We start from the raw sequence: 15,680 nt of genomic DNA on the forward strand, positions 1-15,680 counted from the left end.
CATAAATCGCCATCACCTGACTACCTACCACTAGAACCCCCTGGCCCGTTTGAATGGTTACCAGTACGAAAATGGCCATCCAATCTGCCACATCCAACGCCCACGCCCGCTATCCTTGGGATCCAAAATTACTCTTAAAATCGCCTCTTAATTAGCAGCGACCCCTGGATAGCTCGAGCTTGAGCTGCAGCTTCCCGCCCAGCCCGCGCGCGCCCTTGCCCCACTACCTTACCACTACTTCACCTCTCACTTTACTTTGTTCGATATTTGACCTCAAGATTTCGTTCATTGCCACATTGATATCCCACGTTGCGTTCCCTTCTGATTGCTACTTGCCGCGGTCAAGCTGGCTTTCACATATCCGTATGGTCTTCGGAGTATCACACTGTAGTCTCCGTCTTTACAAATATTTGACGTTCCCGACGCGATTTCCCGCAGCCTGTCAATGTCACGTAAAGTTGCATCAAGTAACATGGTCAAAAGTCGAATGCTTGCTTCAGTCATGTTCGCGATAGTTTGCTGGTTGAATCCCACCCAATGCAACCCCGGACTTCCAGATAAACAGAAAGAAAATAACAAAGGACAAAAAACTGCCTGATGACCCCAGCCTCTAATGGGACCGACCTCAGAACACAACCAATAATCGACTCCGCCCCGTTCAAACACCTGTTTCCATCCTGCCTTGCACTTTCGGCATACCGACGGCCATGCTTCCGCGACGCAGAAAGGAAAGCATCGTACAAGCCCCTTCTCAAACCAGTTCCCCGATCCCGATCCGTCATGCAAGGATACCCTCTGCCGAATCCTGTCCGTCCACGGCCGTACGCTACGTGCCGTTGTTGCCAGACCCTTCTGGGCCGCCGAGCCTCTCCCGTTGAACCATGACCCGTTGATTGCAAATGTCGATAAACATTTCAAACCTTTCAATGATCTGGTCCTTTTCCACCAGCTTCTTCTTCAACTCGTCCACCTCTTTTTGTTTGTCCTCCTTGTACTTGTCAAAATCCTCGCGTGCCTTGGCGAGTTCCTTTCGGAGATCTGCCCGAATCCTCTCTTCTGCCGTGGGGTGTGGTTTGCTATATATAGCCGGTCTGTTCTCTGCCAATCCCGTAGCCACCTTTTGCGGGTTGCGATTGATTGCCGCTCTGGCATTGTAGATGTCGCGAGGGAGGAGGGGAACGTGAGGATTTTCGCCTTGCAGTATCTCCAGTGTCTCGTTCACACTAACCCCTGTCGAAGAGTCAGCGGCTGCTCTTTCTCGTGGTGTTGTCTTTGCCGGCTCACCATTCTCCTTGAGAGCTTTGACGGCGGCCACCATCTTGCTGTCTAGCTTGCGAGCTGCTGGGTGGAGGAGCGGGCTTTCGCTAGGGCCGTGGTTGTGTTGCAGATGCTGAGGATCCGGTCGGTATCGAATCGTCCACTGGGTACGCTGCTCGATGGCAAAGAAGCCGAATTGGCAGTCGCATTTACGCGATGACGTCTTGCGCTTGCGGAATTCGGGGCTGACGCGACTCGGAGGCTTGCCTGCCCGGTCACACACGAACAGAACCTTTTTGAGCCCAGGAACTGTCTTCTTGGAGCGGCCAATGACAATTGCGTAACCGACTGACGTGCAGTATGCGAGAACGCTCTTATGCACCGCCTCCAAGGTTGGGAAGCTGCCTCCCTCGGGAGGAGCAGACATCATCTCTCCCATTGGCGTCCGAGGAACGAATGGCGCCCCATCAATCATCTTTGGCTCAAGGGAATCATCACCCTCGGCTAGGGATGCATCAACCTCCATACTCTCCCCATGGTGATCGCTAGCCTGGGCAGGCGTCTCGGGTCGGGCCTGGGCAGGCTGCTGAACCTGCTGCTGGACTGGAGAAGCCTGGGGGACTTGTTGGGCCTGTTGAACTTGCTGCACTTGCTGAGGCACCTGCTGGACCTGGGTAACCTGCGGCAGCTGCTGTTGAACTGTGGGAGGCGTGGGCTGTGATAGAGTCTGGGCTTGAGGGGTATGCTGCGGCACGATCGGCTCAGACTTGATCTGCTGCTGCTGCTGCTGAGCCTGCTGTTGTTGAGCCTGCTGCTGAGCCTGTTGCTGGGCTTGTTGCTGAGCTTGCTGCTGAGCCTGCTGTTGAGCCTGCTGTTGGGCTTGTTGCTGAGCCTGCTGCTGGGCTTGTTGTTGCGCCTGTTGTTGCTGTTGTTGCTGCTGCTGCTGCTGCTGTTGCTGCTGATGGAGACTGTGCTGCTGGCTCAGCTTTTGTTGCTGGCTAAGAGTCTGCTGGTGTTGCTGTTGCTGCTGCGCTAGGGTCTGCTGTTGACTCAGGCTCTGTTGGTGCTGTTGATGTTGTTGCTGGTGATGTTGCTGCTGGTGCTGTTGGTGTTGTTGATGTGCCTGGTGCTGCTGCTGGTGCTGCTGATGTTGATTATGCTGACCCAGACCTTGCTGCTGGCCGAGTCCCTGCTGTTGACCCAGGCTTTGCTGATGGCTCAAGCCCTGCTGCTGGCCGAGGCCTTGCTGGCTGAGGGCAGACTGCTGACCGAGGCCTTGATGTTGTCCCAAGCCTTGCTGCTGACCAAGGGCCTGTTGATGGCTGAGGTTTTGTTGACCTCCCAGGCCCTGCTGTTGACCCAAGCTCTGTTGTTGACCGAGTCCTTGTTGCTGACCGAGGCCATGTTGGTTGCCTAGAGGGAGGAACAGATTGGGGCCGCCTTGGCCCATCTGCTGCCTCTGGGGCGGCCCCCTCTGGCGTGCTCCCAGGGCGGCGGCATTGGGGACGTGGCTCGGGGGACGCGAGGCTCCGTTGACGTTGCCATTGACGGGCGTCGGTGTCTGGAAGAGGTGATGAGGATATTGAGCCTGGGGCGGCTGCTGAGGCGTGTATGCTTGTTGTTGATAAGGGGACGCGTTATGAGGGCCTGGCGATGGCTTTTGGGCAGGATTCGCGTGTTGCAGGGGCGGGAAGCCGCCTGGGCCGCCGTGACTTCGTCGAAGGCTACCTGGCTGGGGAAAGGCGAGGCCTGGATGGCTATTTCCCGACTGCCCCAGACTCGACATTGTGTGCCGAGGGAAGGGTGGTCGACACCTTGGATGGAGATGAGGGAGGGAGGCGAGGAGGGCGAAAAAGAAGGAGCGTGAGGTCGGACGTGTGCGTGTGTGTGAGGGTGAGGGGGGAGTCGTTCACCCGCCGAGGCGAGGCGAGGCTTCGGGGGAGAACGTGTCTGGCGAGGGTATCGTCAGAATCAACGGGTGGACAGTCGCGTGGAGTTTTCGACTTTGGACGTCGGAGTCGTTGGCTCAAAGTCGTTGAGCCTCCGCTATCGTAACCCGAATCCCAGAGATGCTCAAAAGGATGCAACAAACGAACCCTTGAATGTGGTCTGGGGGTGTCGATAATGGGATTGGGGGGAGGGAGAGGCGTGGAGTGTGTGTGGGTTCTGGGAGGTGTGCACAGAAAAGAAGGGGGAGAGCAAACATGCGAGGTGTGAAGGGTGGTGTGCGAGGAAGAGAAGGGCGGCGGACATGGAAGAGACCTGGGCGGATTGGGGGGGGAAGGGACGTGGACTTGGACTTGGGACTTGGGACTTGACACCGAGGACCGTGTCAAGTCAGAAAGGACTGGCGGGAGAAGGCCAGAGAGCACTGGTGGCAGCAGCAAAGCACACAGAAAGCCAAAGGGCGATGGGAAAGAACAGTGAGGACCAGGAGGGGAGACAGGGGAAGCCTAAGGTAAGGTAAAGCTGAAAGGCGACCGGGAGAAATTTTCTGTGGCGCGGGCCCTCTCAGGTTTCCTCAAGGTGCACCCGAACTATTTTTTTTTGGGCGGGCGCGCATCAAAGAGAGGAAAGGGACGGGGCGGCGACGGCCAAACTCAAGGGAAGGACCTGAAGCCTGAAGGGTTAGGATCGGGATCGGAGCCTGAGGAGTCAAGACTCGAGGGGGAGACCCCCCCCCCCCTTTTGCCCCCCTTGGAGGCTTTGGGCCAGCTGGCATTGGCTGGAGTGACACGTAACACGTGACTATAAGCCCAGCGGTGATGTCATCAAGAACGGACAGAGCGGCCCCCCTTTTTCTTTTTCCCTCATTGTTGGCTGCGCCGACTTCTTTTTTTAACCGCCTGCCTGGCAGTGCTGGCGCTCATCAGCGCGTGTGAGAGAGAGGGGAAAAGGAAAAAAAACAATAACAGAGCCAGAAAGGCAACGTGTTTCGTCAAGGGTGAACACGAGAGCAGCAGAATATCGGATTAAAGAACTTGCGCGCGTTCAGCCGGTTCAAAGCGCAGACGCGGGATGGGATAGGAATCCACAGTGGTGCACATCTACAATTGAGGCTCAAAAGATTGATTGATCTTGACCACTCCGTACAGGTAGGTACTCCATCCGCTACGGCATCCAGGTGCACGTAGGAACAAAAGGAGGGTGACAGCTCCTGGCGTTTACCCACGTCCCCGAACAGAGGCGTGAGACTGGAAAAATTGCAAGATGACGGGAGTGTCCGAGTGGGTGGGAAAAAAAGTGTCACTTGAGGCTCCAAAAGTCATTTTGCGCTGGCTCGACACCTCTCTGATCTGACAGCTGAGGCGTGCTGCGCTGCGATGCGCTGGACACGACTTGACGGGATGGACTTGCTTTTTTCTATTCGCACTCCTTAGCGACATAGCTGATTAGATAAGCCACCCATAGGTACCTACCTAAGGTACCTCACCTATTGGACCATCACCGCACACCTCAGGTATCCAGATTGCGCTTGTACCACCTTTTTTGCAGGTACAAGCTCCTACCAGGGCTCCAGGGGACCTCGGCCAGACCACACGCCCACGCCCCCTCCAACTGCTCTGTTCAGGTCCCCTTCCACAACCCCGAATCTCTGAACAGTACGAGTCGAGAAGAATAACTCTAGGTCCTGCATATCATGCCTTTTACTTCGAGCCATCAAAAAGCGGACTATGTAGGAACGCTGTTGCCTTCTTCATGGCCACGCAACGTACAAATAAGAGAGGAAGCTCGCATCTCGTACCTAATCCTACCCAAGGTATCCGTACCTCCCGTCCCTTACGAAAACACTATCCCGTCCCGCACCCCATGCATTTACGGGGGTTTCGACGGCTCGCTACAGCACCAAGCTCCCCCTGGAAGCCCGCAAATCAGCCCTACAACCCACCCCCGGCACCTGCGCAAATGATACAAAATCGAGACCAGACAGTGAGTGAACTGGGTGGCCTGTCTGTGCTTTTCGCGGTGCTTTTCTAGTGGGGGGGGGGGGGTCCTACCTCCGCCAGTCCCAACGATGTACCTACCAGGTCCGATCCCTGCCCCAGGCTGGGCTATCAAAAGAGTGGCGTGTTTTCATATTGCCTACACCGATCTCACCGAGGTGGATGAGCTCTACTACGTATGCCAAAAGCTGCTAAAGCTCAGGTTGCCGGGTGTGTGGTAATTGTTGGGTAGAAGCCATACTTTCATATACTGCGTTTCCTGTATTCGACAAGAAATTCGTCAGCAATGTGGCATATTTAATGTCAACAATCACTGACAAATCAGTTTTATCTGTTGTCAGATTTGTTCGATTTTAGGTTGACCAAAGGTGACCAGGAAAAGCCCACCCTCGGCGAACATCTCTCTACATAATTACCATCCAGCGTGTGCCAGCATATATGTAATTTTCGAGTTAACTCCGTATCAAGCCGGGACCCTTAAATAGTACAGAGCTACAAACCAACTCCATTGATAAGTTGCTGTACTAAGGTAATGCCGGAGCCTCAAATCTTACTCCATTGAATCGGCTCTATCGCTTATATTCGAATTGCTCCATTTAATGCAATAGAATATTGCGATAGCACGTGGAATATGCTGCTCATCTGAGCTTACCTCCAAAGCAATCCGCCGAGCCGGTTTATAGCAGCTTTATCCAAAATCGTAAAACACGGAAATCGAGGAAGCAACTCAACAGTTGGGCTTGACTCTGAGTAAAATAATCCTCACAGGGAAGTGACAGTGGTGGAGCATGTAATTGTGGTCATCGAGAGGGCCACGCAACCAAAAGTTGGAATCATTGACCGGTGTTTTCAATATGAATAATCATGTTGTAATGTCATAATCGCTTTCCGTCATCGGATGCCATTAGTCCGAAACTGAGGGTATAGAATACAGTGTCTTGCCAGACGCAACCAAAAAAAGAGCAACAAAGAACCCATCTGTTCGCTCATGTGGTATCTTTACATCCATCCAGCTAACTCCAGAAATCAAACCCCATTCTATCGTGCGGATCACTGTCCAAGGAATCCGGCCTCAAAAACTCGCTAGTCTCTCTTCTTCCTCTTGCTCGGTCTCCTCTCGGTTTCCCCGTCCACAAAGTGGTTCTTGTCTTGCTGGTGCTGCTTGAGATTGTCTAGTCGGTTCTTGTACTGGCTTGTGCAGCCCGGAAACGGACACTTGTAAATCTTTGGCGGCGCCGTCGAGTGTTGCATTTTCTTGTGCTTTGCCATGCTTCCCTTGAACCACTGAGGGTGGCCCTTTGGCCGATATCCACAGATCTCACACTTCTCGTTGGCCTCAGCCTCTGTCTTTGGTGCTGAGCTCGAAGGTATATCTTCCTGGACTTTGGCCCCAGACTTGTCAGGTGCGTTGTTGGGCTGTGTCATGGATGGTGGCGTCCGGAAGGCAGGCGCTGCTGGAACTCCACCGTCCTCAAAGAACATCTTCAACTGATCCGACAAGCCATTGCTATCTACATCCATGTAAATATCAATATCAGGCATGGACGACGTGATAAGCGGCGCGTCGGTCGTCGTGGTCTGGACATCACCCCAAGTTGTGTCGCCCAAGGTCGTTGTCAGATTCATGAAATCATCGAGGGCCGCTTCGCTCGTCATCTTGGAAGGGCCCTGAGCGGCCTTCTCCAGCCTCTCCTTTGTGCAAATACCGCGAATGATAGACTCCACCAGATTGATAGCGTATGTGTAATAGCTTATCCGTGAGACAGTCCCTGGATTGGCGTAGAGGACCTCTGACTGCGCCCTGACCGTCGGGACATAATGATTAAAGTAGTTCGACAACACCATGGACCCCTTCTCATGACGTTAGCATAGTACGGTAAGAGCTCCTCTGTTACTTGATACTTACTTTACCGGCTTGCATGAGCTCTATCTCTGCTTGCCTGGCGCACCAAATATTGCCATCGTTGATGCGCTTCTGAATACGCTTCAACTTTGAACTCAGACCATCGGCGTGAGGGAAGTCTTGGTTGAGTTTGCTACGAAGTCCTTTGAAGCTTGCAGACAGTGCACCGTTCAATGGTGCCCGATTGGTATTGTATCGCCAATGCTGTGCCCAAAGTAGCGAGGTCAAGACTTCGTCCGACTCGGGTTGCCCGCTGGACAGAACAGCATAGTCCAACTCTGTATTCTAGGGTAAGCAGTTGTCAACCAGCTCAAAAGCCAGTGTATACGTACCATCTAGGAAGAACATCGCCACCTCCAACAGTTTATCCTGTCCAGGTTCATGCTGACATGTCGATAGACCAGGACCCCGTTCTTTGCCCTTTTTGCTCGACGACCGAGAAACTTCACCCCCGTATTTTCTTGATAGGACGCCATCCAGTTCCCCGGCAGATAGATCCAAGGGCTGCCAGATCGCTGATGCCACTCGAAGATAATCTGATTGCTCCCAATCAGGGAGCACATTGCCGTACAGAGATGTTTGAGCGAATAGCTCCTTGGAGTGGTCCCGAGCACCATCTTCGTGGACGACGAGCGAGATGGAGTAGATGAGATGAACGAAGCAAAGGATATCGATGCTGGTAGCAGGATGTCTACCCTCAGACATGCCCTTCAACGTAGCGAGGGCCCTGTCTGCTACTTGTTGCGGCGAGAGATCTTTCAGCTGTGCTACGAGAGCACTATATGAGACATGCTGCAGCTTTTCCAGGGAGGAGCTGATGTGAGTCTTGAGGGTATCCCACGCCGATCCGACGAGCGATTTGGCGTCGACAACATGATCAAACAAAGCCTCTTCCGATAGTTTGTCGAGCGCACGAATGTCTAATGTTCGCTGAGCAGGAACATCGGCGGCTTCGGATATTGGGCTAACGGCGGCTGGAATCTCCAATGAGGATGTCGGCTGGTCGAAATCAACGGCCGAAAGAGTCATAGGAAAAGGTTGCAGTAGAATGTCATCTGCCGGAAGCTCCGAAATGAAGTTGTATGGCTCCACGCTGTTATTTGAGTATCGACTCGCATTAGAACATCCTCTGGAGAGATATCCGCCGGAGCCGCTGTCAGAGGTCGGTGATGTGATATTTGTCTCGGTAGTTGTCCATGCGCCACTATAGGCAGATGCGGGAGAAATAAGGTAGCTAGCAGTTGTATCGGTGCTCGCGTTTGATCTCAGTGAATTGCTTGGCGATAGATTCTTAGTTCTTGTCGTAGGCTGCAGTTGTTTGCGGGGGTGGCTAAAAACGTCAGTATCGAGGGCCAACAATGGCCGGTCGGCTTTGCCCATGATGTTCTCGCCGATGTCCAAATTGTTCTGCGCGAACCAGGGATCGGGCAGAATTGAGTTTGGGTGCTGAAGATTTGCCGGAACCATGCCCGTAGATACGTGAGGTTGAGCAACCATAATGTTGTGGTTCGCGTTCGAGGGTAAAGGCCAGGGGACCTCGACCGAGTCAATCTCCAAGATCTCCGACGACGAAGAAAGCTCAACTTGATGTGGTCGGATGTGCAAGGAGTCGTCGTAACTCGGAGGTGGTGCTATGGCGACTTCGGATACGTTGTCCAGGCGGAAGTCGGGAATTCTCTGGTTATTTCTTGATTTATGCCCCAGAGATGAGAAGAAGTTTTTAGCGGCGCTCATGATCTTGCGTCTCTTTCCAGGATGGCCGAGGCATCGTTTGCAGTTTCCATCGGTGAACTTCTCGGCCTTGCTACACTCATAGCACCAATACTCGCCAGTGCCAAGCTGAGGGCATTCGTAGAGATGCTCCAGCATAGCGGCGTGATCTGGAAACCTCTTCCGACAGCGAAGCATTGGACATTCGAGACGGTCAGTGGCCGTCATCTTTTGAGACTTATTGCGCTGGACGGCGGCCCATACTATGAACCTGTGCAGAGCGCATTGGTCTGGGTTTACTGTACGAGTACTGCGATTCTTATCTCAGCCCAGGATCTACGCGGCTACAAAGAAAGCAAACCAGACTTACACGCATGATGGCGAGGTGGTTGAGTCAATAGAGGAGCGGGCCGAAGAGGCTGAAGTCGAATTCGTGGAGCAAGAGTCTCGTCGTGAGCGGCCGAAACTGAGGCGGGACGAGGTGAGAGCTCGTAGGGCTGAAGGTGAAGGGCTCTGATTCAGCGAACGGCGGTCATCCCCGAAGGGTGACAGCGAAGTCTTGGACTCCATAGTGCGCCCAAGGTGCTCCCAAGGACGGACAGGTGGAAGTCTAAAGACAAAATTGCAAGGAAAGCAACGATCAAAGACGGGTCGAGACTGATCCGCCACCCATTTTGGTTTTATTTGTCCATAGGATGAGGTGGATGAAGCCTGCAAGATTGTATCAAGGTTGGTCGGTGTCGTAGGCTCGTAGGACTCTCAGGACTTGGTAGCATCCCTAGGACTTGAGCTGCGGGTCGGGACTGGCTGAAAAAGGTGGTCTCCTCCCGGGCCACCGGCAGATGCTGTGCGTGCTGCGGAGCGAACTTTGGTCAGACCGTCCCGCCAAAGAGCGTCAGAGAGGGGGAAGAGACATTCAGTGCGGGTCGGGTGCCATCCAATGCCATACCGCGTATCCGTACTCCCTACTCTGTAGAGTGGACGGCACGGTGAGGTAAGCAGGCAGGGTGGCAGGCCTCCGAGGCTTCAAGGTGAGAGGACCAGAGGGTCACAGGGCGGAGTGAGATTTTGGCTGCGCATGTTAGCGAATTACCTTACTTTGTATGATCGTGCCATCCTGTGTCTTGGAAGGTTCGCTTTCGAGTCAACACGGAACCTTTCAATTGTTCCTTCAATAAATAGATTTCGAATCAATAAATCGTCTTGGTCTCCTGGTCATGAGCACGGATAGGCTCGGCTTGGCCTCTTCTTTCTCTGTTTCTAGATAGTAGCCTCATAGGACTCTTAACACTTGCGACCAGAAATGAGGTAGACGGCACAATCCCCCTTCTCAGTCTGGTAGTATCTTGAGATCAAAACAATAGCTGGCAACGCTCTGCATCTAGCCAACCACGGTGTTGATAGCTGCGCAGAGGCAGCAAGGCACACAGCCGATGACTAGATGGCGAGCCGCGATTGGTGTAGGAAACGCAGTCTTGAAGCGTACGGAGTAGAATGCCTTGCTATCCGCCTTGCGGTGCACTTGCATAGACGATTGGCCAGAGAACCGATACTCCGTACTGGTGGTAGCATTGGCGGAATGCAGCAAGCTGAGGCTTTCGGAGCCTCCAAAACCCGGGCCCGATACGAGGCAGGCCGAAAGTCCTGGGCTATCCGTACTAGTCGAGAGATGACATCGTAGGCTGTGCCGCAGTGGCTTTGCACATTGAGCTGTGCTGATGAACACGGAGTTCAGCCACGAGAGGGATGGAATGCCGGCGCAACCAATCCTCCGCGGAATGACAGAAGAGATGGAGTAAGCAACTGCGTGATGTCTTCGCCTCAGAGAGGTAGCGATGAGAGTACTCAATGTCGGTTGGCAGTATCGTGTAGCTGTAGGTAAACGCCGTACACATGTTTTTGGGATGGCGATATGACTTTGCGTTAAGTTGTTGTCCCTGCAGACTCTTTCTGCCAAGTGTCGGAAGAAAATTGAGTTCGCGGGAAAGACGGGATCAAGTGAAAGCCGAACTCTCTGAATATTGTTTTTTTTTCTTTTTTTTCTTTTTTCGTAAAGTTTCTTTCCTGAAGCTTCCTTACCCACTGCAAGCCCTCAACGGCAGGCACGGGGCTGTCGTGGGAGTGTCATGGCAGTGAAGAAAGGAAAGCAGCAATGCGCCCCTTGGACGGAACCTTCCCAGGTGTTGCTTTCCGACTGAAGACGGCAGGATCTTCGAAAGGCAGGTACACAGGGAAAGAACTCTCGACATGTCAAACTCATGGGACGGCATTTTGATGGCATGATGCCTCACTCTCTTGTCGGAAACCATCATGCTGGGAATCGTCCCAAGTCTTCTGTCATCCGTCGTTCAATTTATCCCCTCCTTGGGCCACACAACTGGGGTTGGCCTGCTAAACCATACCGCAGGCCACAACCCTGGCACGGCTACTGCAGATGCTTTGCAAGTTCGTTCAATCGTTCGGCCTTCAGCCCCAAGTTCACGATCACCACGGCAGACACTTCCTGCATGTCGCTCCTCTTCCGGGATATACCGGAGGTCTGGAAAGCTAACTCTTAGCTGCATCCAAGGCATCGCTCATTTTCATAGACTCTTGCCTAGTCGACAACCGGCAAGTCTCTACAGAGTAGAGCCCGTCTGCTAGCGACGCTCACTGGTCTGGACCACGGACCATCACCCTCCAACTTGACCTCACCGCTCGCTGAGGTTCGATTGCTGATGCACTACTGGACGGTCTTGATGCAACCCGTTTCCTCCCAGCACCATCGTAGATAATCGTGGTCATGCGATCTACGCCTGCAGTCCAGCCTAGCAACCTGCGCTGTCCCGTAAAGTCCCCCCAAGACCGTCGTATATCACTGTCTTGGTTAAAGACCATGTGGAAATCCCGGATGGAGCCCGCCGCTTTGGTTATCATCTACAAAAGAGCAACTCCCGGCCGGCTTCGCCGACTCAATCCGTCGCCCGCCCCAATTCGACGACTTGATGTCGACATCAGGCGGCGTCACGGGCTCCATAGCGAATGGTGACATGGGGGGGCGCGCGTTTCGAAGATCTGTTAGGGGAAAGCGGGCCCCTTTTCGGACGATGTTGTATGAAGTAGATGCTGCAACCTATCTTCAAGGAAGCATCTTATTCTTGGCACTTCACGACACTAACCTGCACGAAGACGCCCCGTTTGGCCCAGACTCCAGACCAAAAGAAGGGCATGCTTCGGGGAGAGGGCGATCGTCAAAGGGGGCACAGCATACATGCGGCAAAGCTACTTAACCGCTGTTTCAAATATCGGGCATGTGGGCGGATCGCCGGGGGCACGGCATCCCTCGACCGTTCCTTTGAACCGCATAGCTAATGTTGCAGGCTGACACGATCCAATCAGACTCCCAAAGAGCGACAAAGAGAAGATGGGGGCTTAGACATGCATCAACGGCGAGCCGTTGAGTCGTCGAGATTCGAGAGTTCGAGATGTTCTCCCCCGGACCAGAAGAGTTCTGAACCAACCATCACGTATAGCGGCTACGGCGGGCCCAATTCGATGCACCAGGAGCTGTCGACTCGTCGGTCCGTTCTGCTAGCACTTTCATGTCGTGTCATATTCGCATAGCTTCGAGCGAACTTCTCGGGGCGAATAAGAGCACAACTTGAGGCGGGCCAAAACATCTTGGCTTGGCTAGCTGCCTTTGAGCTGTCCATCAGGGGGTGACCCAGATGCGGGGATATTGTTTTAGTCGATTCCAGCTTGCAGGCATCGGTTACAGAATCGACCTCGACGGGGGTCGACATCGACTGGAGTACGTCAGCAGTTGCAGACATATTCTCTAGTCAGCTCCGCCAGAACGATGCTGGCTCCCATATGGCAAAATGTGCATTCGTCTGTACGGATACCTCTGTGTAAGTAGATGTTCACGGTGTCGTACAGGATGGGGTTGACAGGCGTAATTTAAGGTCACTCATCATGCGTACTTTTCGTAGAGATACTTGACTACCGCCCCTTTAGTCAGCAAGCTGCGGGCACTGACCAATAGCTGGTCTGCATCGCGACTTGCACACATTCTTGCTCAACCGTTACACATCGTGCCATGCGAAATCAACAGTCGTACAGACTGAATGATGGACTCCCTCCTGGTATGCTTGGCGCAAGAAAGGGAGCAGCATACTACAGGCAGATCATCAACCGCCAGTCGGTCGTTGCCTCGACAGCTGATACTGAAGTCTTCAGTGTGTTTTCCATCTGTTCGGGCCGAGACCACAGTGGGCAATACCCAGATGCCAAATGGAGCGATTGCCTGCCTGGCCCCGGGCCGCCTGTCTGCTCTAACCTCCGAGACTTTGTTTGCGGCTGATATACTTGAATTCCAACGTTCAGAGGTCGACGACGTGCCTTTTTATATTATCCAGCGCCGTTGTCTCAGCCTCCCCTATTCCGCAAAGACACATAACTGGCGCTTGAAGCTTTGAGTCTGATCTGGTTGCCTGTATGATACTGAAAAACGCGTCAAGGAGAGATATGACTCTGCTTGTAATTGTATGGAAGCAATTTCGTCAGTGGCAGTTCGAAGAATCGGCTCGTTCTTGTGGGCTGGCACATGGTTGCTCCCCTTGGCTTCCCTTCTTGCTGTGCTACTTCACTCGTGAAGTTGAGGAATGTGAACCATATGGATCTTTCATCCCCCGTCCCTTGTTGGGCCGCGAGCTTCATTTCACACATTCCAGACTGACGAACAAGTGTTTAACATTCATCAGACTTTCCAACCGATGGCCGTGGCCATTCTTACAGGACCTACAGTATGTTATATACGGAAACCTCCCCGGCCATTTAGACACCCTCATCGTTGATTAGTGCCCGATCTTTCCACAACTCTCGTCTCGTCACTCGTTCAATATCAAGCTAGTCGGTGCTTTTATTGCTCTTGTCCATTCTTTGACTCGCCAAGTTTTCGCACTTTGCAGGGGTAAATCTTGGGCATCTGACAACCACTATCAAAATGGTTTGCCTCAAGCAAGTCGCGGCCCTAGCCGCCGCATCCTACGCAGCAGGGGCCTACGCCAGCGCCATCCCCGACCTCGTCGGCGGCGACGGGTCCCCTCAGCCCTCGATCCCTGCCCTTCGTGAGCGAGGCAACGGCATCAGCAAGCGACAGACGGCCGGCGGCTTCATCAACACGGCCGCTAACCCCATCACCAGCGACTGCGGCGTGGCGGCGGAGTTCAGCCTGAACACGCTCGGCCAGCTCGTCGTCGGCGATTCAGTCATCTCCGTGAACCCTGGGACGCCCTTCATTCCCCTCCGGCCCATCAGCCCGCCAGGAAGCATCACTGTCACCTTCGCTCTCCGCAACGGCGCGCTGACCTGGTCAAACCCGGCTTTCTTCGGCGGCCAGGCTGGATTCTGCCAGGACGCGGCGGGCCAGGTGTATGCTACCTTTGCTGACCCGACCGTGTCGTACCCAGCGAACTGCGCTCCCGTTCAGCTCGGTCCAGTTGTTGGTATGTTTCCACCTTTCTGCTTAGTTTTTGTTTTGTATGGGTGGAGGCTGTAAGACGCATGTTCACTAACACCAAAAAAAAGCATCCACTTGTGGAACCAACGGCGGCACCACCACGGCGTCCGGCAGCGTTACCACTGTCGGCAGCACCATCGTCAGCACCGGCCCGGGCGGCAGCCTCACCACCACGGTCAGCAGCTTCACCACGACCGTCGCCCCGCCGTTTACCGTGCCGACGACGTCGGCCGTGGCCAACGGCACCCTCACGCTCCCGCCCGGCTTGTACACCGTAGCCGGCTTCGCCAACCCGGCAGGCGCCGTCTGCTCCATCGTCTCCGAGTCTTGGATCATTGGGCAGACGACATTGCTTTCCCCGCTTGCTACCGGCTCAGTCTAGTATGGGTTCCTTGTCTAGGGCAGTTTTCGATAAGCCGTGCATTTGGGGAATTCCAGAAGGCTGAGGTACCTCGAGGGATACAATCTTTGGGGTACGGAGTACGGATACTTGAGTGCGTGGTATTTGAGCAGGGGAAATTTTGAGGTCACATTTAGACGCATTAACAGAAAGGTTAACCAAAAAGTCAACATCAGTATTACTTGGCTAGCCATTTTGAGAATGATGCGGCAACACGGCCTTGGATTGATTGTCCCCCGGAGAATTCAACCTTATCACATCGAATCTTTGTCTAATTGGCCTCGCGAAGATGATGCGGCACGTCATTATGCAGGGCGCGGCGCTGCTCTTCTTATCTTGCCTCGTTTGATGCCGCGCTGTCACGGGCTTGCTTGTTCGCGTCTTCTTCTTACTCTGCAGCGTTGCATTTTACTCACGAGATAAGGCAATAGTTTGATCAGCCGTGAACAGCCAGTCAGTCCCCCCTTCGGCGGCGAACGGACTTTAGATATTGAACGTTGGCGGGCGATCTTGGCGAACAGACAGCAAATACGGATAACCAGGTAAGGATAGAGGGAGTAAAAGCAAGAAAAGGGCAGCAAACTGGTGGTGCGGATTAGCCGTGATTCGCGCCCGGCAAGGATGTTGCTGGTGGTGGATGCTTGTGAAGCTCAATCTGGGGGAGAAGAGGGGGGGAGGTCAATTTGGAGGGGTGAGACTCTCCTGGGTGAATGTCACCTACTCCGTACATACACTACATTGTAGGGCAGATGCTCATAGTAGTACTTTACATCCTAGATAAGCCGGTGTCGATGCTAATTGTTGGTTGAAACTGAGTTCCCTTCTTGATATTGCTCTAGAGAACTCGAGTCATCGTGTTAATCAAAAGTAGAAACTCTCACCCCGCTGTGATCCCCGTGACACACGTCATTCGGGTTGTTGACGGCAAGAACAATCCGAGAGGGTAAGGTAGGTACTTCGTAAGCT

General features: G+C 53.6%; 3 protein-coding genes across 3 annotated transcripts; 1 reads left to right on the plus strand and 2 right to left on the minus strand.

The window, feature by feature from the left end:
* Positions 1–313: 313 nt before the first annotated feature.
* On the minus strand, positions 314–3,695 carry HER10_EVM0010111 (uncharacterized protein). Its single transcript, XM_035479581.1, has 2 exons — positions 1,285–3,695; positions 314–1,230 (listed from the first exon to the last, which is right to left on the minus strand). Exons 1-2 carry the CDS (start codon positions 3,041–3,043, stop codon positions 827–829), a joined length of 2,163 nt encoding a protein of 720 aa, XP_035327211.1. The 5' UTR covers positions 3,044–3,695; the 3' UTR covers positions 314–826.
* Positions 3,696–6,116: 2,421 nt separating this feature from the next.
* Positions 6,117–9,558, minus strand: HER10_EVM0002774 (uncharacterized protein). The gene is made up of 4 exons (XM_035472469.1): positions 9,185–9,558; positions 7,437–9,124; positions 7,108–7,382; positions 6,117–7,052 (listed from the first exon to the last, which is right to left on the minus strand). The coding sequence occupies exons 1-4, from the start codon at positions 9,382–9,384 to the stop codon at positions 6,285–6,287; spliced, it is 2,931 nt and encodes a 976-aa protein (XP_035326644.1). The 5' UTR covers positions 9,385–9,558; the 3' UTR covers positions 6,117–6,284.
* A 4,062-nt stretch (positions 9,559–13,620) lies between these two features.
* HER10_EVM0012368 (uncharacterized protein) lies at positions 13,621–14,914 on the plus strand. Its single transcript, XM_035481764.1, has 2 exons — positions 13,621–14,300; positions 14,383–14,914. The coding sequence occupies exons 1-2, from the start codon at positions 13,799–13,801 to the stop codon at positions 14,694–14,696; spliced, it is 816 nt and encodes a 271-aa protein (XP_035327392.1). The 5' UTR covers positions 13,621–13,798; the 3' UTR covers positions 14,697–14,914.
* The last annotated feature ends 766 nt before the right edge of the window (positions 14,915–15,680 follow it).

This window comes from Colletotrichum scovillei (genome assembly GCF_011075155.1).
Source record: "Colletotrichum scovillei strain TJNH1 chromosome Unknown Contig00011, whole genome shotgun sequence".
In the NCBI taxonomy this organism is placed as follows: domain Eukaryota; kingdom Fungi; phylum Ascomycota; class Sordariomycetes; order Glomerellales; family Glomerellaceae; genus Colletotrichum; species Colletotrichum scovillei.